The following is a 23,704-nucleotide window of genomic DNA, read 5'->3' on the forward strand; positions in this document are numbered from 1 at the left end:
TACAAAACTCTTCACCTCTGACTTGTTTTTTCCCCCTCCACATCTCCCTTTCTTGCAGTAATTTTTGCACCATTCTCGGTGTTTTCAAAAGCTAACTAGATAAGCGTTTAATTAGGTTTGGTCGATCTGCTTTGAATAATTCTCAGAAATTGGTGTTTGTTTGCTGGAAGTGGAACTCAGAATTTGTTATCTTTGATGCATTGTGATCCTCTTGGATCAGTATCTAAAGTGATCCCTCTGTGATTAAGGAGAGCTTAAGAATACAAGCCTTGGCACTCTGTTATATGCTGAAGTTGTTTGTTATCATTGAACATAACAGTGTTGTAAATAGCGGCCAATAGCGGGGCTATAGCGGCGCGAATAGCGGTTGCGGCCCTTCAGCGCTACGTGTAGGGGTTTCGCGGTTGGCTTAAGCGGGAAAATCCGCTATTCATTCGAATAGCGTGTAAAAGCGGATTTTAGCGGGTTAAAAGCGGGTTTTCACGGTTAAAAGCGGATTTTCGCGGTTAAAAGCGGCTAAACCCGCTATCACACATATTATGATGCTATATTTTTTGAATTTCTTCATAGTTTCATTCATACAACAAGCCTACTAATTGTTATTTACTGATAATACAAGAAATTTACAACTAATTGAATTTTTAGATTTTTTTTATGAATTTTCTTATTATTTAGGATATTTAAATATATTTAAATTTAACCGCTATTTGATTGTGCGCTATTTGCCGCGATTTCGCCACAATAGCCCGATATAGCCTTAGCGGTACCTCGCCGCGACGCGCCGCGATCCGCTATCAGCAACCTTGAACATAAGTTATAAGTGCTGACATAGTAGACTTGAGCATTCTGCTCACAATAGAACATGGCAAGCTTTACAATTCTGTGCCATACATGGAGAACTTCCTTATCAAAATTTCAGTATTTTTTATAGCCAAATAAATTGAAGAATATTACAGAAATTAAATAATATTCAAAGATTTATTGTCTTATACAGGTAAGTATCTATAAGAAGAGATCTGTTTTCAATTTTCAATGAAGGGTTATGGCTAGTTTCCAGATAGTGCAAACATGCAGTACTGTAATTAGAGAAACCTCACAATTCTTTTTACAGTTATCGTTGCAATAAATTTTCAACCTTCACCTGGCATTTGAACATATTTGTTCGTTATCAACATACTAATTCCAAATTAGTAACAATTTTGTTATCGGAGAACATGATATAACTTCTCATGTCTAAAGGTGGAGTTTCAAGTATCTAACAGATGGTCATTTTTGTTCTAGATTTTCAGAACTGAGCAAAATTCTGGACCCTGGAAGGCCTGTCAAAACTGACAAATCGGCAATCCTGGATGATGCACTTCGTATTTTAAATCAGCTGAAAGCTGAAGCTAAGGATCTTAAAGAGGCCAATAGAAAGCTTGAAGAAGAAATTAAAAGTTTAAAGGTGAGCAAGCCCTTTTCATATAACTTCAGTCACAGATATAGTGTCTTCTAAAACATGTTGCATTCGGTACTATCATATTTATTAAGGCAAGAGGTAGGCATATGTCCTGAGATTTATTTATTATAATTACTAAAATGTAGAACCAATATAATCTGCAAGTGATCTCACCTTTGTTAGTTCGTGACTAGATACAGATGGTTACATCATGACAGAAAGTTTCCATGGTACCACAAGACAAACCCAAAAGAAAAACAAAACAAACAAAAGAATGTAAAACATTAGGAAACAACATGATAATCTTCTAATCATTATTTTAAATATCCCCAACATGGCCCGATATATCCCCCGATATATCCTTTTACAGGGCTTGCCGCAACCGATATGGTCTTTAAATATCCTTTATCGCTTTTTGGCTATTTTGAGTGATAAATCCCCGATATGGCCGATATATTAGCCGATATGTGGACCAATATATCTTTTTATATAGCTTGTTGTAAAATAATATACCGTGTTTGGAATTTTTGGACGAGATATCAAGATTTCCCCATTATATCAAATGACATTTTGCCCTAAAAAAAGCAGATCGAATGTTGCAACGTTGCTTTGCACTTTTATTTGTTTTAGAAGGTTGATGATCCTAAACATATATTATTCATATTTTGTATGCTTAAATTTCATTACATATGTTGAGATTACATTTTAATGCATTATACTATGTATGCAAGCATTCATTATGGCATTCCGATATTTACCACATATCCCCGATATTTCCCCGATATCCGCAATCCGATATGAATTTTGACCATCCGATATTTCCCCGATATCCGATATTTAAAACCTTGCTTCTAATTTAAAAAGGTGTTTGGTTTGGTTTAGGCTGCTCAAATTAAAGTGATATTTACTAATTCAAAGTATTGAGGATTTGATTGCTATTGAAAAGCCTGTATTTCAATTTTTTTGCTGTCTTCATTTCTTTCTCCTAAATCTTTTCCCCTTCCCCTTTCCGATATTTTTACTCATCTTCCAGTCTCTACCTTGTTCTGAAATAATTTGATATCATGAAAGGTCTTCATCCAAATTCCTTTCGAAACCAGTAGTTTTTTATTTGTAAAGCACCTGAAGTGGCATATCTATCCAAAATCTGCTCTACTAGAAATCTGCTGGCAATATCAGCATCCCTGTTCTTGAATGTGACATTGATCCTAGAGCCATTTCCTCCGTTTCTCAAGGTGATTTTTATCTCATTAGCAGAAAATACAATGTTACATGTGATTTAGAAGATTGGAGTTTCTTCTTCTTGCTTATATTTCAGATGCTACCAGGGAAGATGATGATGATGATGTTGTTTTTGTTGTACGTTGCATTCAAAGCAGCGGAGAAAGTTGTGGAGGATATTGAACCTCATCCTGTCATGAAGTTCTGGAAGATGAACACAAATGATATGAAATTTGTTCCTAGACATCCTCTAGTATTTGAGAAGTTGGAACAATTTGACCGTTGGCTTACATGTTCATTGAGTTTATAATATTCTACTTGCAGTGCATAACTATCTTGATTCTTGGCCACTTTGTCTGTTGGATCTCGATAATAATGCTTTAATTCATTTATCTGATTCGGCGAAAGCTTTAAAGATGCAAACTAAAACCTATACCTTTTTTGCTGGAGTTCATCTGTACAGATTTCTTTTTGTATTGTATCCCCATAATAATGCTGTCATGAACTTCTGAATTCAGTTTCCAACTTAATTTTGGTTTCACCTTTGTTAGGTCTCTTTATGTAAGACAGATTAATTGTTACATTCTGAAGCATTTTCCGTATTTGTTTCTTCTCATCAAATATCCGAATATCTATTTCGTAATACAGAATTCTTAATAGTTACGCCTGCATTGTATGGCATTGCATGCAGTTATTGCCTTGATAGACTCCTTTAGTCTAAGAAGTCCTCATTTTGTCATTTATTTGTCAATTTTTTACTTAAGTGCTAATTATTCTTGTTGATAATAATCCTCTGTGTTGATTCCTTCAGCTTATACCCTAATCATTTCCTCCTATTTTGTAAGTTTCATCAGTTTGTTTACTTAACCTTGCTAGGTGCCGTAACAAATATTTCCTAGTCTTATGTACCTGATCAGCATCTGCCTCTTGATGCATGCTTTCCTTCAAGGGCAAATTTTCAAAATAGACCCCTTTAGAAACTTATTTTAAAAAACGACCCCTTTTGAATATATTTGCCATTTTCGACCCAGTTTCAGCCACCTGGCTAAAATTGGGTCAAAAATGACGAAAAAACATCAAAAAATTCACAGGATTTTAATATTCCGTGAAGTTTAAGACCTCATTAGCGCTTGGGTTAGCGCTAATGAGGCCTTAAATGATGCCTTAAACTTCACGGGATTTATAATCCCGTGAAGTTTTTGATTTTTTTCTCCACTTTCGACCCAGTTTCAGCCAGGTGGCTGAAACTGGGTCGAAAATGACAAATACTTTTAAAAGGGGCCGTTTTTTGAAAATAAGTTTCTAAAGGGGTCTGTTTTGAAAATTTGTCCTCCCTCCAATATCTCAAATGAAAACTGAAACCAATTTCAGGAGGAAAAACATGAACTTCGGGAAGAGAAATCCCTAATGAAATCCGAGAAAGAAAAGATGGAAGAACATGTGAAAGCCATGTCGATGGTACCAGCTGGGTATGTACCCCCACTTCCAGCAGCTTATCACCCTGGAGCAAACAAGATGGTTGCTTTCCCTAGCTATGGACCATTTCCTATGTGGCAGTGGATGCCTCCTGCTGCTCGTGATATCTCGAAAGATCATGAATTGAGGCCGCCAATGGCTTAATTACATGACAAGGATGGTGGATCATTTCAGATAAATTGGTAAATAAATTTGTTTCAAACACTGCTATTTCATTTAGGTAATTTTTCTGTGCTAGTTTGTCACCCTTAGTGCTGATCTGAGTCTCTGGTGTCAATAAGCCTTGATAGTAATTTTTTTCCCCATGAACCAACAGCAAAGGAGGTTTTATTGTCTTGGAATATTTTTTTGTTCAAAATTCATAGCACTTGGTACCTCTTTAACCATGTTCTTGCAATGTAGCCATGGAGTACTATAAAATGCTTTGCATGCATCAAACGTTGCATTGTGAATTTTCCTCTATGCAACATTATGATTTTTACAGTGACTATAGCTGCAAATTGTATAGACAACCATTTCCTTCTTTTATCTCTTTTTAGGAGCAAGTCATGCAAATTGTATAGACAACCATTTCCTTCTTTTGATGATGGTTGGGTATTGTTCCTTTTTTTTTGTCTTTTTATGTTTTTCTATTGTTGTTTCGGGTTGGGGCTTGGGGGATCAAATCTATTCAATTTTGCTATACATATTTTACTTACTGCCAGTAATAATGACCATACACTTTGTGCTCGTGAATGGCAATAATGAGGATAGTTGTAATGTTATACCCTCTACATTATGTCTTGAAGATTTATACTTAAACTCAGCTCCGATAAATAAGTTGGAGATGTATGGAGTTTCCTTATATTTGGAATTGCTTATTGCTATTTAGTTTGTGCTGCTTATAATTCCCTTTACTCTTTTAAGTTTCTTTGGATGTCACTTATTTATGCAAGTGCAACCATGCATGTACCATTAGCTGCCTCCTGTGCTGGCCATGAATTTGAATGTGGAAGAGATTCTTTGATCTCTTTTTCTTCTGGAATTGCTTGATTGTACTTTGATTTAAACAATATCCACAAAGTAGGGTGCCCTTTCACAATCTACTTTTTCTTTTCAACTTATTCTTGTTGTTGATGTCTGACTGTTGGTTAAAGAAAAGGTTGATAGTCTTCCAGGGACCATGATCTTAAAATACTGGGGCTGGTCATTTGACTCGTGCATTTCTAGTCATTTTTAGATCCTTTTGTTTGATCTAATAACTTAAACCCAGCATTTATGAAGAATGAATAATCAATTCGTGCGAAGACGATGATGTCTTGTTAGATGAAAGGTATACTTCATTCTTTGTCTTAAAGTTTATTTCCCTAGTTGATTCATTCATACCCTTTTCTGGAAGCGGCATTAATGGTTTTGACCTGTTCTTTATGCTTCTTACAGTTATCAAGTGATATTTCAGCATCTTATTTGTGGTGATCAATTTGCTCATAGTTGTTATATTCTAACTAAAAAAAGACAAAAGAAATATCTCATACATGCGTCAAAACTGTTCTTGTTAGTGTATGCGTAATAGTAATATACAATAAAATATAGTATAGCATAATAAAATGGATCATGGGGAGTTTCCAAAAAAAAGTAATTCATAAGTTCATTAAGCGCAATTCCTAGTTTATCAACTCCATCTTGAATGTTTTAAAACTTTGTAGCATTTTACTTTTTCTATTTTGCCTGGATTCTTGAGTTTTCCCTTTCTTTTCCTTATGCCATTTTCTAGTACAGGCTTATGCCACTTTATCCCTCTTGCCGCCTGCCCCCCCAACCCCCCACTCACACCACACAAAAAAGGAAAAAAAAAAACGCCCGCATCCCCCCCCTCCAAAAAAAAACCCCACCACCCCCAATAAAAAAGTAAAAAAAAAGAATAAAAATCTACAAACACATGAGAAAAAGAAACATTTTAAGTACGATACATGAGATATATGTTCATGTTCACATCAACCCTACCTTGAATGTTTTTAAACATTAAAGTTTTTCCCCTTTTACGATGTTGCATCTTGTTTTGCCTGAATTATTATGATTTCATTCTTCTTTCACTTTTTCCTTGTTTCACCTTATCCTTCTTATGTTCCCTCCTGACCCCTCTTAAAAACATTTGAACTGTGATAGTTAATGATATATGCCCATATTCGTGTGTTTCATGTGCATTTTCCCTGATAAACTTAATTTTGCATTACCGTTATCCTTAATATTTTTTTAAATATCTGATAATAGTGCCATGTCAGACAATCAGCTTAAAGATGAGGAGGCAATCAAACTATTCTTCTGAGAAACATGTTTAGTCATTACTCTGATTCTAGAAAACTTGTTATGGTTCATTAAGATCCTGTTTAAATTTCTCTTTGTATTTTGTCTTATTTTCTCTACAGCTGGCCACCTTCTATTGATGAGTGGGCGTTTTGCACAGGAGGAAGGCTTGTAGTGTGATCTAAAACGTACTCATGTCTTGCACATATTCATGTTTGCTACCTTGGTGTTCTGGAATTGAGCCCCTTTGAACTGTAATATATTGACTTGTTTGTAGGGGTCTGCTTATACATTTTAATATTCATCCATCACAGTAAACCCCACTGGACAACTGGGATTTGGATCCTATCCACTACAAAAAAAGTAGTGGAGAGATTACTGTTTTTGTATGATTTGTTTAGTATGTAGTTTGTGAAAATTATCACTGAGTTACCTCCACCTACCCTAGCCACCATTTCTACAGTAACCGACAATAACCACATATCCGTCTATATTGTTTACCAATCACGATATGAAGGCTATAAGTAACCCCCAAAAACATTCTGTGTATTCCATCCCAATAGCAACAAGCCAAAGAGCAAGAATAAAGAGGGAGTGAAAGAAATAAAGAGAGGGACAGAGAATAGGAAAAAGAGTGGTGTGTTGTAAAAGAGTGTAGTAGTGTAGTAACTTGTAGTAGAAAGTGTTTGTGTCGGAGAGAGTATAGAGGGTTGTACTACTAAAGAAGTAATAATAATATATTTCTTAGTGTCCACCACTCTTCTGTTTGACAAGGCCTCATCTCCGTGGGCTTCACAAGAAGTTGTGTTACCAGATCCTAAAGATCTGGAGGATCGACTACAAGAGAAGTTGGAGGAGCGAAGTTAAGAAGAAGACCGGGTTGATTTCTTCAACATTCTTAAAGGAGAATAATCTTATCAGACAACACCAGAAGTAGTGTGCCCAAGTCAGATAGAGGATATTGAAGAAAAACCAGTAGAACAGTTTCGAAGATTTACCAGACCTAGGAAGCTGAATCGTAAGTATACTAATGTTGCTATTATGGAAGATGTGAAGAAGTCATCTAGCTTCGAGGAAGCATACAAAATTACTGAATGGAGACGAACAATGGAGGAAAAAATTCAAGCTTTGCAGCAGAACTAAACTTGAGAGTTGGTGCTGAAGCCTAAGGATGCCAAACCTATCTCCTGCAAATGAGTTTATAACGTCAAGACTCGAACGGATGGGACGATTGAGAGATACAAATCACGCTTGGTGGCTCGAGGATTTTCTCAACAGTATGGACTAGATTATGATGAGACATTCAGTCCAGTTGCTAAGATAGCAATAGTTTGAGTTCTTCTAGCTCTAGTAGCCAGCAAGAGTTGGAAGTTCTAGCTGACAGATGTGGAGAATACGTTTCTACATGGTGAGGTGGATCGAGAGATTTACATAGAGCAACCCATCAGATTTGGGAGCAATGAGAAGGAAAGATATGTTTATAAACTAAAAAAACTCTTTATAGACTACAGCAAGCTCCGAGAGCCTGGTATAACAAAATTGGTGAGTTCTTAATTCAAAATGGATACTCTCTTGTCCCTGCAGATTCTAGTTTATTTGTCAAACAGACTGGCAAAAAGCTAGCAATTGTGTTGGTCTATGTAGATGACTTAATCCTAATTGGAGATGATGAAGCAGAAATCCAGAGAATAAGGACAAATCTCTCAGTTAGGTTTCAAATGAAGGAGCTTGGGGAACTCAAGCATTCCCTTAGATTGGAGGTCAACCGAAGGAAGAATGAATTATTTCTTTGCTAATAAAAATATGCAAAATACATGTTGCTCAAGTACGGGATGTTCAACTACAAGTCAATCTCAACACCGATGGAGACAAACCTGAGGCTGTGTGCAAATGAAGGAAAAGATTTGAAAGATCCAACTATGTATCGACAACTAGTTGAAATCTTAATCTATCTAATGATGATAAGACCAGATATATCATTTACGGTTGGTGTGATGAGTGATACATACAGAAGCCAAAGAAGTCTCACTAAGAAGCAATCTGAAGGATCCTAAAGGTACGTCAAGGGTACAATTAAGTATGAACTCATGTATAAGAAAGGAGAAGAGTGTAAGGTCTATAGCTATTGTGATGCTGACTATGCTAGAGATCATAACATTCGGAGGTCTACTACTGGATACATGTTTGATCTCGATTCAACAACTATATCTTGGTGTAGCAAAAGGCAATCTCACTGTCAACTACAGAGGTCGAGTATACATAAACAACGATGGCAACTCAGGAAAGTATGTGACTTTTTTAGTTAATGAGGGATCTACATCAATCCACAGACTACTCAGTAGTCTTACATTGCGATAATCAGTCTGCAATACGATTGGCAGATTATTCAGTATTTTATGTTAGGATCAAACATACCAAAGTATATCATCACTTTCTACGAGAGAACGTTCTTCAAGAGGAGATCATAATGATGCCGATCAGGACAAATGAACAAATAGCTGACATATTCACCAAAGCACTACGTTCTTCAAAGTTTGTAGAATTTAGAAGGATAGAAAAGTCAGTGATGAGTAGTGTGAAAATCATCACTGACTATCTACCCCTACATACCCCAGCCAACTATCTACCCCTACTTACCCCGGCCACCATTTCTACAGTGACCATTTGTAACAGCCCAAAAAAAAAATCAATCACACTGTTTCTATGTCGGTGATTTCACCGCCTCACCTATGTTGGTGAAAAATTTACACCGCCTCTCATCAGTATAAAAAGAGGTTGAAAAGGGGAACCCCCAGAAAAAAATAGAGGAAAAGAAAAGAAAAGAAGAAGAAGAAGATTATGGAAAAAGAAAAAGAGGAATTTCATCAAAATTCAAGACTATCCAAAGGTATGAACTATCCTCTTTGTTGAATTCTTTGATTTCATGGGGTTAAAGTATCTGATTTCTTAAGAAATTGGAAAAAAGAGAAAAAAAAGAAGAGAACACTTACCTGACCGCCGGCGTCGGGCAAGGCTCGCCTCCGGGTGACTGCTCCGACGACGGAGCTTGAGCAGTCGTGCCAACTTGGTGCCGCAGAGGAGGCAGAGAGAGAGAGAGAGAGGAGAAGAAAGAAACCGAAAAAATGATGATGAGAAGAAAAGTAACGGGGAAGAAGAAGAGGAGAGAGAAAAAGAGAATAAAAGAATAAAATAGCAAAATTAGTTTGGGACCCCTAAAATATTTTTAGTTTGTATATGGGTCCAAGAGGAATAAAAATATCTTTAGGACCCCTGAAAGTTTAAAAATTCACAAATGAACCCTATCAGAGAAATCTAAGATCATATACGGACAGGATAACTTCGTATCGACCCCTGTTATTTGCTTTGTTTACAAATAAGTCCAATTTGAAGATTAAGAGATCACTTTTGGGCTGGATTAATTACCCATAACCCCCTGCCTCATCATAAGTTAGAAATAAATCCATATCTACCCTATTTATGGATTTTAAATTGATAGGGATTATATTTGAAATTATTAACTCTAGAATATGAAATGATTAACTTATAATATGTATTATAGTGAACTAATAATAGTCTTATTATTCTATATTATAGGTTCAGATTTGATATCTGGAAAGTAATGTTTTGAGGAAGCTGTACTCAGTGGAGGTGAGTTCATTTCTCACTAGTATTTTATAATATGAAATTGCATGAGTATTATAATTGATTTATCTTGTGATCGAAAAATAAATAATATATCATTTTCATGTATATAAACTTAAAGGTGATTGATTTACTTTTGTTATGGCCTAAGCCGTAATACGATGTTGATTTTGTATAAGATATGAAAAAAGTCAATTTGATTTTATATGAACTATGAATTATGAATTTGGTTCTCATGTGATTTCAAATAATTGTGGGAATTGCTTTATTTGAAAGCTTTTGAAGAAAAGAAATATTTTGAATGTGCTTCGACAGTTTAATGGATTCAAAGAATTTCTGTGACTTAGTATCTGATAAAAATAAAGAAAAGAATGTGCTTCGACAGTTTAATGGATTCAAAGAATTTCTGTGACTTAGTATCTGATAAAAATAAAGAAAAATGAAATCTGTGAACTGTTTTAACTGGAATGGAGAGTTCACCCTCGTACACTTCATTTGAAAATATTTGTAAATTCTGATAAGCACGGTATCTCTGATTTGACTAGTGATTCTCGATGTTTTCAAACCTTCAAAAGTCCACTATGAAGTGATTCTGCCTGTCATATGGTGAATGCACCTTTATTTGGCTCCTCTGTATTGGCCCTTCTGAAATTTGTTTTGGCCCCTTTGTTTTCGTCAGTAACCTATGGCAGTATTAGGTGCATTCGATTCTCGAGAATTATCTGTTATCTGATACGTTTTATGCATTCTCATGCTACTGGGCTATAATTCGTAGCCTTAGTGTGATATATGAGGTGATTCTTGTGTTTTATGAATTACTAGCCGGAAATGTGGAGATAAGTGCTATACGGGGCTAAGTGCTACACCGTGTGGACACGATGAGAGCCACCTCTAGAGCCTGTAGGAGCCACATCTAGAGTCCACATTGTCTGACAGTAATAAATTTGTGATTTTGAGTTTTGAGCGTGAATTTGAAGAATACGATTCATCGAGATTTAAGATTCTGACAATTGACTGTGAAATTGAGAAAATAATAGTCCTCTGGTTTTGTACCTAATTTAGTAATATATTTTCTTGTTAATGTTTACCTTGATTCGAAAGGGTCTGATTTTAATAAAATATTACAGTATGTTCAGTTACACATAAGAAAGAAAATGTAACTGTTGTATTCTTTCTTGTAGATGACAATATTATGATGTTTGGATCGTATTTTGCTATTTTTGAATTTCTGGTGCAAAACTTATAATTCGTTATTCTGATAATTATTCTTATTATTATTTTGTTAGTTATCTAGGAACTCTAGTGGGAAATGTTCTCACCGAGCTCTAGCTCACCCCGTTGTTTTAAAAAAAAAAATTCAGATTCGGTGTAGCTTCATACTATCCAAGCTTTTGGTTGTAGCGTTTTGCTGAGAGGCGTTATAGGAAAAGTCTCCTTTTTGAATGTTACATACAATGAAGATTATGCTTTATTTTGTGAAATGCTTATGACAGTGAGCTCGTGGGTTGTAAGTACCGATTATATGCATATATAGTTTTTCTGAACTTCTATCATCAACAGGTTTATAAAAATTTTGTGATAAACTATGTGATATGAAGTGTCAGGCCTGACTCGTGCATAAGGCTAGTCTTGTGTACGGGTCGCTGCTGTCGCGTACCCCGTATTTTATGAATTTTCGCTACAGTTTCGGGGCGTGACAGTAAGATGGTATCAGAGCCTAGGGTGTAGGTCCTACTTAATTTTGGAGATGATTAAGTAATGAAAGAAAAAAATATATTGGATTTTGATCCATAAAAATGAAATTTGATATTTTATTTTGAAGTCTGATTGAGGATAATATGAATATTATTGGATCAACTTTAGTTATATAGATATATGATTTTATATTCATGGATTACATAATTCCTTGTTTAGTTTTCTTGGATATAAAGGAATTAGTTCAGCTTAATTGGAGGCATGTTTGACATATGTGACCCATGAAAATATTATCTGATGATATATGCTATTATGATAAGGAAAATTCAAGGGATTGGTTATAGATGATCATTATGATTAAACTTTCATGCTAAATGCATTTATTTTGGTGATGTTAGGTTGTGATGGCACTTGATGTGAGAGATTATCATTTGAGATTTATAGAAAAGAAATTTGATGGTTTATTTTGAGAGGTTATAGTAGATAATATGCTAGCTTAGTTGGTTAATGATTATAGAAAATTCTATGTATGGATTCTAGTTATAAACATGGAAGTATAGAGTTTATAAATGTGGAAGGCTATGAATGCTATTAGTTTTGATTTGATTTTTCAAGGACTTACATATATAGCTTGTGTAGCATAATACATGGTAAAAATATGTGGTTATTACTTAAATATTTGCCTATGTACATAACTTGTCTATTTCATAGATTAATATTACTGATGATTGTTATTATGAATTATGATACTATTTCTTGATGACACCAACCAGATGACAATACATTGGTAAACTTCAAAAATTTTGTTTGGTGAATGAGATAGTCTAATCATAAATGGATCCATTTGTAGTGGCCTCTTTGATGATGTAGGAATATTTTATTCAAGAGTCGGCATGAGCAAAAGAATATCTGAGGATTATTTTTGCGACGTTATGATAGAGCTAGAATTTTAGATAAAGTTATTACGTTTTGAATTTTGATTAAAGATTGTTTCTTTTAGTTTGTTAATATATTAATAGCTTTCGATGTCTCTGGACCTATGTTGAATGTCTGATTTATTTTTAGTATTCTAACAAGTGCAAAAGAAAAAAAAGATTTTTGTGAAAGGATTGATTTGTTTATGCACTTATTTCATGATCAGTGGATTTTATTAGTATACAATAATTTTCATATACTATCTTTGAATCATTCTATACAAAATGAGAATATATACAGATCTTGGAAGATTAAGTCATATGAGTTGCAGAGTAGACGGTATTTATATCGATTATTAGTACCTGAAGAATTATAATTACCATGAAAAAGACATTGTATGAGAAGAAAATGGTCCAAATCAATAGAGATTTATGACTTTAGTTTTGATTATCACCTTAGTCATAGGAATGTAAAGGTAGATTTCTTGAGTGCAAAGTGAAATATTGGTATTTATATTTCAATCACCAAATAAAAAGATATATTAGAATATGCTAGATTTGATATTCAGATTTATAACTCTACAATGATGTTTACTTATTTTAGAATTCAAATTATCTTGATTGAAAGGATTGTGACAGTACATTATTGTGATATTTTGATAGTGGAAAAAAATTTAACCGAAGGTAAGAAAAGGTTCGTGCTAATGACTTAACAGTGGAGATTTTATAAAATAATAATAATAATAGCCTATGTACCCTAAATGATCCTAAGCTAAGGATAGAAATTTGGAAGTCAATCTCTTATTGATACATTTTTATTCAGGCAGTACAAGGATGTATAGAGACTTGTGAGCAACATTCCGGTTGATTCACAGGAAGTATAGATTTCAGATTATGTCTCTGTGCTTGATGTTTGAGCTTGTGAAGGTTGAGCATTATAAGATTGTAGACTTTGTTTAACCCCATTATGTTTTTATGACAATGAGAGTAGACAGTCATGCATTTTTCTAAGAGTCAGAATAGTAATGATCATATGTATTAAAAATGTGTGAGTGTATTGAATACTAATGGCTATAATATCTAATAGAGAATTTAGGTTTCATTCTAAATGTGGGAAAAACTTGAACAACGTTTCAGAACAAAATTGAAATTGAGGTTTTATATAGTTGCAAACAGAAGAATAGTTGGAGATGATTATATAAATTGTGGGATCATATTCTTTATGCTTACCTGTTGGAACTTGAGAGGTAGATGGAAATCATATTTATCCTTGCCAAAGTTTATCCGATGACAGTAGTCACCAAAGATATATTGGAATAGGCTAGATTTGATATTCAGATTTATGACTGCAATGATGTTTACTTATTTTAGAATTCAAATTATCTTGATTGAAAGGATTGTGACAGTACATTGTTGTGATATTTTGATAGTGAAAAATTAATCGAAGGTAAGAAAAAGGTTCGAGCTAATGACTTAACAGTGGAGATTTTATATAAAAAAAAGCCTATGTGCCCTAAATGATCCTAAGCTAAGGATAGAAATTTGGAAGTCGATCTCTTATTGATACATTTTTAATTCATCAGACAATACAAGGATGTATAGTGATTTGTGAGCAGCATTCCAATTAATTCACAGGAAGTATAAATTGCAGATGATGTCTCTATGTTTGATGTTTGAGCTTGTGAAGGTTGAGCATTATAAGATTGTAGACTTTGTTTAACCCCATTATGTTTTTATGACAATGAGAGTAGACAGTCATGCATTTTTCTAAGAGTCAGAATAGTAATGATCATATGTATTAAAAATGTGTGAGTGTATTGAATACTAATGGCTATAATATCTAATAGAGAATTTAGGTTTCATTCTAAATGTGGGAAAAACTTGAACAACGTTTCAGAACAAAATTGAAATTGAGGTTTTATATAGTTGCAAACAGAAGAATAGTTGGAGATGATTATATAAATTGTGGGATCATATTCTTTATGCTTACCTGTTGGAACTTGAGAGGTAGATGGAAATCATATTTATCCTTGCCAAAGTTTATCCGATGACAGTAGTCACCAATCTGGTGCTTATATGTCTGCTTAATAAGAATTTACTGACGGAATATGTGAATATCTATTTATTAGTGCAAGTGAAAGAAAGAATGTTGTTCAATTATGAAATTAGGTATCTCATGTTTTAACATTGTAGTGTATTGCCTCCCCTTTGACTCGTCTTACCCAGAAAAGGGTTAAATTCATCTAGTCGGATGAATGTGAGAAAAATTTCCAAGAGCTAAAAAGTCGACTAGTGTCTACTCCAATATTTGTATTAACCAATGGAGACACAGACTTTACTATTTATAGTGATGCCTTTAGAAGAGGATTGAGATGTGTACTTATGCAAAATGGGAAAGTCATAGCATATGCTTCAAGGCAGTTAAACACTTATGAACAAAACTATCTCACTCATGATCCTGAGTTAGCGGCAGTAATGTTTGCTCTAAAAAAATTAGGAGACATTATTTATATGGAATACATTGTGAAATATATACTGATCACAAGAGTTTGAAATATATATTTACTCAGAAAGAGTTGAATTTACGGCAAAGAAGATGGTTGGAGCTTCTAAAAGATTATGATATGACCATTAATTATCACCCAGACAAGGCAAATGTTGTTACTGATACATTGAGTAGCAAGAATTCATGCAATTTAGCTTGTCTAATTATTTCTTAAAGAAAAATATTGGAGGACTTGGATCGTACTAAAATTAAAATTAGAGTCCACCAAATTACAGTTAAATTAGCAAATATGGTAATACAACCTTCTTTGCTAGATGAAATTAAAGCAAACCAACGTAATGATTCTCAACTATTAAATATAAAAAAAGATGTGGAAGAATGCTCGAAGAGCATTTAAAATACATGAAGATGGGTCATTGAGGTTTAGAAATAAAATTTGTATGCCTGATATACCAGAGATAAAGAAGAAGATTCTAAAACAAGCACACCATTGTATACTATGCATCCTGGATCAACAAAGATGTATAAAGACCTTAAGGAAATCTATTAATAGAATAACATGAAGAAAGAAATTGTTACTTATGTTGCGAAATGTCTTACTTGCCAAGTAAAGGCTGAACACCAAAGACCAGCCGATTTAGTCCAAAAAATTGGATATACCAATGTGAAAATAGAAAAAGATCACTATAGAATTCATCACTGGTCTTCCCAAGACTTTAAAGAAGAATAATGCGATAAGGGTGATTGTTGATCGACTGACTAAGTCAGCACATTTTTCCCTATCAATATGAAATATTCATTAGAAAAGCCGACTAATATATACATTAATGAGATAGTGAGATTGCACAGTGTATCAATATTAATAGTTTCTGACCGAGATCTTATGTTCACATCAGAATACTGGAAGAACGTGCATAGAGCTCTGTAGACTAAACTAAATTTTAGCCCAGCTTACCATCCATAGACTGACGACCAATCAAAAATGACAATTTAAACACTAGAAGATATGCTGAGATGTTGTATATTAGATATGAAAGGATCGTGGGAAGATTATTTTCCCTTGGTGAATTTGCATATAATAACATCTATCAAGCTAGTATTCAGATGGCACCATATGAAATTTTTTATGGAAGAAAGTGTAGGTCTCATATCTATTGGGACGATTTTGGAGAGAGAAAATTTTTCAGACCAGAATTGGTACGACAAGCAATTGATAAAATGCAATTAGTTTGGAAACGTCTTCGCACTATACAAAGTTATCAGAAGAGTTATGCGGACCAAAGAGGAAGAGAACTGGAATTTTAGATAAATGATCATGTTTTCTTAAAGGTTTCACCTACTCGAGGAGTGAAGGGATTTGAAATCCAATGGAAGTTAAGTCCGAGATTCGTTGGTCCATTTGAGATTCTGAAAAGGGTTGGTCTAGTGGCGTATAAATTAGTGTTACCGTCATCTCTATCTGGAATACATGACGTATTTCACGTATCGATGTTGCGGAAGTTCATCCGAGATCCAAATGAGATAATCGAATTATCTTCAGTAAAGCTCAAACCTGACTTAACTTATGAGGAGAAACCTCAGTGCATTGTGGATTCTAAGAAACAAGTACTTAAGCATCGTATCATAAGATATGTGGAAGTACAATAGAAGAACCATTCAGAAAGAGAAGCTACTTGGGAAACTGAAGATTCTATGAGATATGTGGAAGTACAATAGAAGAACCATTCAGAAAGAGAAGCTACTTGGGAAACTGAAGATTCTATGCGAGGGAAATTTCTAAGAGCTCTTTAGAGATTAAGGTATGTTAAGTTTCGAGGACGAAACTTTTTATTAGGTGGGGAGAGTGTAACAGCCCCCAAAAAAAAAAAATCAATCACACTGTTCCTATGTCGGTGATTTCACCACTTCACCTATGTCGGTGAAAAATTTACACCGCCTCTCATCAGTATAAAAAGAGGTTGAAAAGGAAAAAAAACCCCTAAGAAAAAAAAATAGAGTTAAAGAAAAGAAAAGAAGAAGAAGATTAGGGAAAAAGGAAAAGAGAGGAATTTCATCAAAATTCAAGACTATCCAAAGGTATGAACTATCCTCTTTGTTGAATTCTTTGATTTCATGGGGTTAAAGTCTTTGATTTCTTAAGAAATTGGAAAAAAGAGAAAAAAAGAAGAGAACACTTACCTGACCGCCGGCGTCGAGCAGGGCTCACCTTCGGATGACTGCTCCGATGGCGGAGCTTAAACAGCCGCACCAACTTGTCGCCGCAGAGGAGGGGGAGAGAGAGAGAGAGAGAGAGGAGAAGAAAGAAACCGAAAAAATGATGATGAGAAGAAAAGTAACGGGGAAGAAGAAGAGAAGGAGAGAGAAAAAGAGAATAAAAGAATAAAATAGCAAAATTAGTTTGGGACCCCTAAAATATTTTTAGTTTGTATATGGGTCCAAGAGGAATAAAAATATCTTTAGGACCCCTGAAAGTTTAAAAATTCGCAAATGAACCCTATCAGAGAAATCTAAGATCATATACGGACAGGATAACTTCGTATAGACCCTTGTTATTTGCTTTGTTTACAAATAAGTCCAATTTGAAGATTAAGAGATCACTTTTGGGCTGGATTAATTACCCATAACCCCCTGCCTCATCATAAGTTAGAAATAAATCCATATCTACCCTATTTATGGATTTTAAATTGATATGGATTATATTTGAAATTATTAACTCTATAATATGAAATGATTAACTTATAATATGTATTATAGTGAACTAATAATAGTCTTATTTTCTATATTATAGGTTCAGATTTGATATCTGGAAAGTAATGTTTTGAGGAAGCTGTACTCAGTGGAGGTGAGTTCATTTTTCACTAGTATTTTATAATATAAAATTGCATGAGTATTATAATTGATTTATCTTGTGATCGAAAAATAAATAATATATCATTTTCGTGTATATAAACTTAAAGGTGATTGATTTACTTTTGTTATGGCCTAAGCCGTAATACGATGTTGATTTCGTATAAGATATGAAAAAAAATCAATTTGATTTTATATGAACTATGAATTGTGAATTTGGTTCTCACGTGATTTCAAATAATTGTGGGAATTGCTTTATTTGAAAGCTTTTGAAGAAAAGAAATATTTTGAATGTGCTTCGATAGTTTAATGGATTCAAAGAATTTTTGTGACTTAGTATCTGATAAAAATAAAGAAATATGAAATCAGTGAACTGTTTTAACTGGAATGGAGAGTTTACCCTCGTACACTTCATTTGAAAATATTTGTAAATTCTGATAAGCACGGTATCTCTGATTTGACTAGTGATTCTCGATGTTTTCAAACCTTCAAAAGTCCACTATGAAGTGATTCTGCCTGTCATATGGTGAATGCACCTTTATTTGGTCCCTCTGTATTGGCCCTTCTAAAATTTGTTCTGGCCCCTTTGTTTTGGTCAGTAGCCTATGGCTGTGTTAGGTGCATTTGATTCTCGAGAATTATCTGTTATCTGATGCGTTTTACGCATTCTCATGCTACTGGGCTATAATTCGTAGCATTAGTGTGACATATGAGGTGATTCTTGTGTTTTATGAATTACTAGCCGGAAATGTGGAGATAAATGCTATACGGGGCTAAGTGCTACACCGTGTGGATGCGATGGGAGCCACCTCTAGAGCCTGTAGGAGCCACCTCTAGTCCACATCGTCTGACAGTAATAAATTTGTGATTTTGAGATTTGAGCGTGAATTTGAAGAATACGATTCATCGAGATTTAAGATTCTGACAATTGACTGTGAAATTGAGAAAATAATAGTCCTCTGGTTTTGTACCTAATTTAGTAATATATTTTCTTGTTAATGTTTACCTTGATTCGAAAGGGTCTGATTTTAATAAAATATTACAGTATGTTCAGTTACACATAAGAAAGAAAATGTAACTGTTGTATTCTTTCTTGTAGATGACAATATTATGATGTTTGGATCGTATTTTGCTATTTTTGAATTTCTGGTACAAAACTTATAATTCGTTATTCTGGGAATTATTCTTATTATTATTTTGTTAGTTATCTAGGAACTCTAGTGGGAAATGTTCTCACTGAGCTCTAGCTCACCCCATTGTTTTTAAAAAAAATTCAGATCCGATGTAGCTTCATACTATCGAAGCTTTTGGTTGTGACGTTTTGCTGAGAGGCGTTATAGGAATAGCCTCATTTTTGAATGTTACATACAATGAAGATTGTGCTTTATTTTGTGAAATGCTTATGACGGTGAGCTCGTGGGTTGTAAGTACCGATTATATGCATATATATAGTTTCTCTGGACTTCTATCATCAACAGGTTTATGGAAATTTTGTGATAAACTATGTGATATGAAGTGCCAGGCTTGACTCGTGCATAAGACTAGTCTCGTGCACGGGTCGCTGCTGTCGCGTACCCCGTATTTTATGAATTTCCGTTATAGTTTCGACGTGACACCATCAATGACCACCTACCCGTCTATAGTGTTTAACAACCAAAATATGAAGGCTATTAGTAACCTCCAAAGCATTGAGTGTATTCCATCATCGTAACAACAAGCCAAAGAGCAAGAATAAAGAGGGAGTGAAAGAAATAAAGAGAGGGAGGGAGACAATAAGAAAAATGAGTCGTGTGTTGTAAAAGAGTGTAGTAGTGTCGTAGCTTATAAAAGAGAGTGTTTGTATTGGAGAGAGTATAGAGGGTTGTACTACTAACGAAATAATAATAAAATATTTTTTAGTGGCCACCATTCTTCTCAAATCAATATAGTTATAATTTGTGTTTAAGTACAAAGTAAGAATGATTGCAATTCATAGGGGATATGATGAGTGTTAAAATATAATATGAATCACAACCACCCACTAGAGAAATCAGTGATTGTAATAATAGCAATGGTCTCCCCATTATGTTTTTGTAGGGGAGAGGATCCAAATCCAGACAATTGTCACTAGAGGGTGATGAAACATACTCAACTGAAAACGTTTGACATAGCAAATAAAGAATTTAAAGCTTTCAGGTATACATCATTTCGGGCTTCTACGTCCCCTGAAAGTTCTCACCTTTTCCTCCTGAATCATCAATTGCTCCCTTTAGTTCGCTATTAGCTGAATAAGGAAGCTTTTGAGAGTCTGCATCTAAGTCTTGGTCTTTCTCTTTTCCCCACAGAACCAAATAGAGACCGATAATGACTACAACTCCTCCAATTATGCTGCAAAGACAGACTAGAAAATGTCAGAATCAAATTTCCAACAACGAGAGAACTTACCTTATGTGCTCAAATTAAAAATGTTTCTGAATTCTGGAATAAGTTGTTCACCCTTACCTTCCTACATATAGTTTCTCACCAAAAACGAAATACGCTAGAACTGCCACTAGTATTGTTGAAAGAGGATTGAACATTGTTACAAATACAGGACCCTTTTCCTCTGTGCACCACAGCTGAATGAATATTATCAAACCAGAGCATACCACTCCCTGCATGAGATACCATAACACCAAGTTTTCAGAGAATCTGTTACCTTGGCCAAGTCTAGAAGATTACCTAATACTTACTTACAGCATATAAAATACTCCAAAGGTTTATGTCAAGCCCAACAGTCCACTCAGCTGGTCTGTGTGCTATGCATGCAGTGAAAACTGCTGATTGTGCTCCCCCAACGAAATTCATCCATGTGGTAAGTGAAAGTTGTGCTGGATACCTTTTTAAGGTTACAGCCTGCACAAAAATTAAATATATGTCATAACTAGCTCTACATTACCAGAAAAATTGTGTTATCATGATATAAGCTTGCTACAGAAACTATAAGAAAACATTTTACTAAAGATGCGAACTTTTGTTATCTTAAAATTTTTTTTCTTCCAATTTTCGGTTATATATCTCTTTCAAAGGTGATGCATTTACTATTATATTATTTCTGTGTTGTTTGATGTATGCTGTAGCCATTAATATTGTCTATTTAGTCCTGAAGCAACTCGCATGTCTAGTTAATCCTTATATATCTACCTGGCCATCAGCTGTTGTTTATTTTTGCTATATATGTTGGCTTATAGTTACATGTACTGCATAATGCTACCGCTTAGGCTCTCACCATGTAAATTCCACTGTTTTCATAGACCTGTTATTTTATAAATTAACCCTGACACAGACTGTTTTCAGACTTTTAGACATCATCAATATGGCAGTGAACATCTTCACTTTCTAATTTGGTATGTTTTATTTGCTTATTTGTTACCTATTTATATTATTATACGGGTGAGCCCATCTGTGGGACTATACTTCTTCATCTGCGAAGCAGGCTGAAATTTTTCTCGTCTTTTCTCGTTGAGCTTCAGCTGTTAGACAGAGCACTTACTGGAATTAACTTTCTCTTCCATGGAAATCACACAGAATCAGCGTATTGGTTCAGTGTGATTTATACACGGAAGTTCCATATGTATAGAAATAAAAACCTATCAGAAATTAGTTCTACAGATTATTGAGTTAGCTCATAATAACCAGTCACATGGATTACACTAGATGATACAGAAGTCAATACCTGCATGATATACCATATGGACCACGTGATGCAGCTCACTACCGTAAGAGTTGATCCCTCTAACCATCTTCCATGGACTACACTTCCTTGAGTATGAAGTTGTGCTCCCCATAGATTCTTTATCGCTGCCCCTTTGTACAGCGTCATTATTGTTACTCCAGCCAGGGAGACTACAGTCCCCACAATCTTCGCCATCCCTCGAGGGCTCTTAACATCTAGTTTCTCCAATCTGAAACCCATAAATAATAGGTGACATTATCGTTCAGAGGTTAACGTGACAGTGTTAGGATAGGGTGATTGCATACTTCAGAAGAACAGCAATCACGAATGTCATGGAAGCAATTGTGTTAACCATGGAAGAAACAAATGCTGGTGATGTATATTTCAAGCTCGCGAAGTACATGTTCAAAGTTAGGCTGACCCTGCATTTCCGTAATGTTACTATCAGTTATCATCTGTCGGTATTTGATCAGCTTTCTACTTGTATACACTTGAGTTGCTCGTAGTATACTCACCCTAGAAGAGAAAGCACAAAAATCTCTAGAAATAATGCCCATGTCAACTTTGGTCTGATTGTTCTGGCACAAATAGAGGAGAAGAAATTAGGAGCAGTTCATCATAGTTCTGAGTTTAGGATTTCAAATTAGGCATAGAAATGGATGGTACCTCTCAAGAAAATAAGCGAAAGGCAGCATGACGACGCCACCAACGAGATGTCGATATGTTATGTAGACATGGGGATTCATTCCTCGGTTGAAGGAAGCTTCAGTGATGAAGTAGAGCAAGGTATATCCAATCTGAGCGAGAGTCATGAGAAGGTGCGGCTTCAATCTCTTGTACATTCCTCCCATCTGAAGTCTAGGCCCCATAGCCACCTTTGCGTTTTTTTCCTGCACAACCTAAGGTGTAAAGATTTCAACATCCTAAATTGTCATTATATGAAAGAGGAGATTTATTCTTATTACTTGTTCCTATTCTTATTCTTCCTGCATGTTGCATACCTGAGAGAAGTGGTACTTTGGTTGAACACTTGGTCAGTGGAGAAAATGGTAGCAGAGATGAGAATGAGAATATACTACTGAATGCTCTGCTTTGCTCTTTCCTTAACAGGGAACTGGGGTTTATTTCCCCCTAAATTGAGGTGAGCAAGCGAGCATTAATACCTTCTTTCAGTGGTTACGAACTTAAATTTCTATGCCCCAGCCAACTGATGGGGTCCCAACTTGTAAGTGGAATCATGGAAATGAGTACCACACTGGCAACCAATTGTTGGTTTTATTTCTTTTAATGGGATTGATAATTGCTAGTGTTGATTGGTTTAGACCCGTGATTGAGAAGTTCTTAGCGTACTTTTGGTAGTGGAGAACTTAATCAGGAGTGGAAAGTTAATTAAGAAATTGTGCTTCCCAAGTGTATCACCACCAGCATGTCACAATTGTAATATCGTAGGGTAGCTGAGCTGGAGGCCCCCATTGATGAGAAAGTATCAAAATGGTGATCGGTTTGTTGCATTAAATGTGCACGTAATAAATATGTACCAAACAGACGTTAATCCTTGAATTATTAGACTTAAGGCACTCGTCTAATGCTGATATCTCCTTGGTGAACATTCAACTTTGATTTGCTTTTGTCTAATCAAATACTACTTATTTCGTGATAAAGTGCTGCCAAAAGCCAACAAAGTCCTACAAAAGCAGCGTTAAAGCAAATACTGAAGCGGTAGGAGTTTTTATGTAGGGCCATGCAAGAGCATTATACCCTTAATTATTCACTTTAAGGAAATATATTCGTACAAGCATTAGGGAGCTTGGTGCTTTGTGATGAAGCTAAAGATATACTTGTGCTCAAATTGAATTTGATGTGTAGGGTCTGCCCATACTCGCAACCATGGAATATGCAAATAGTTTCTTTTTTTTTCCCCCAGAATAAAGTGCTGAATTTGTGGGGCTCTAGTCAAGAAATCATTTCATTAGATATTGAGTGCTAGT

General features: G+C 34.9%; 2 protein-coding genes across 4 annotated transcripts in view; one reads left to right on the forward strand and one right to left on the reverse strand.

Moving 5' to 3' along the window:
• LOC109837520 (transcription factor bHLH104-like) overlaps positions 1-6,807 on the forward strand; it is a 33,613-nt gene extending 26,806 nt beyond the window's left edge. The window contains exons 4-6 of the mRNA XM_020405801.1: positions 1,282-1,444; positions 4,031-4,317; positions 6,541-6,807. Coding sequence (XP_020261390.1) covers positions 1,282-1,444; positions 4,031-4,279 — 412 coding nt within the window. The 3' untranslated portion in view covers positions 4,280-4,317; positions 6,541-6,807. The remainder of the gene's footprint in view (positions 1-1,281; positions 1,445-4,030; positions 4,318-6,540) is intronic.
• LOC109837521 (WAT1-related protein At4g08300-like) lies at positions 20,137-23,109 on the reverse strand. 3 transcript variants are annotated; one of them, XM_020405803.1, is made up of 8 exons: positions 22,718-23,103; positions 22,383-22,606; positions 22,232-22,294; positions 22,022-22,138; positions 21,717-21,945; positions 20,738-20,896; positions 20,504-20,655; positions 20,137-20,389 (listed from the first exon to the last, which is right to left on the reverse strand). In XM_020405803.1, the coding sequence occupies exons 2-8, from the start codon at positions 22,583-22,585 to the stop codon at positions 20,218-20,220; spliced, it is 1,095 nt and encodes a 364-aa protein (XP_020261392.1). In that variant the 5' UTR covers positions 22,586-22,606; positions 22,718-23,103; the 3' UTR covers positions 20,137-20,217. The 3 variants fall into 3 exon arrangements, with proteins under 3 accessions (XP_020261392.1, XP_020261391.1, XP_020261393.1); XM_020405802.1 differs by having other exon boundaries at positions 22,383-22,615; positions 22,718-23,102; XM_020405804.1 differs by having other exon boundaries at positions 20,247-20,389; positions 20,734-20,896; positions 22,383-22,615; positions 22,718-23,109.

The sequence above is a fragment of the Asparagus officinalis genome, chromosome 4, assembly GCF_001876935.1.
Source record: "Asparagus officinalis chromosome 4, Aspof.V1, whole genome shotgun sequence".
NCBI lineage: Eukaryota > Viridiplantae > Streptophyta > Magnoliopsida > Asparagales > Asparagaceae > Asparagus > Asparagus officinalis.

Excerpts from the sequence above, each read along its gene's own strand:
- LOC109837521 (XM_020405803.1), bottom strand. The coding sequence starts at position 22,585 with ATGGGGCCTAGACTTCAGATGGGAGGAATGTACAAGAGATTGAAGCCG. Across the intron at positions 22,139-22,231 it reads TTTGTGCTTTCTCTTCTAGG|GGTCAGCCTAACTTTGAACA; the intron begins GTGAGTATACTA and ends ACGGAAATGCAG. Across the intron at positions 20,897-21,716 it reads CCATATGGTATATCATGCAG|GCTGTAACCTTAAAAAGGTA; the intron begins GTATTGACTTCT and ends ATTTTTGTGCAG.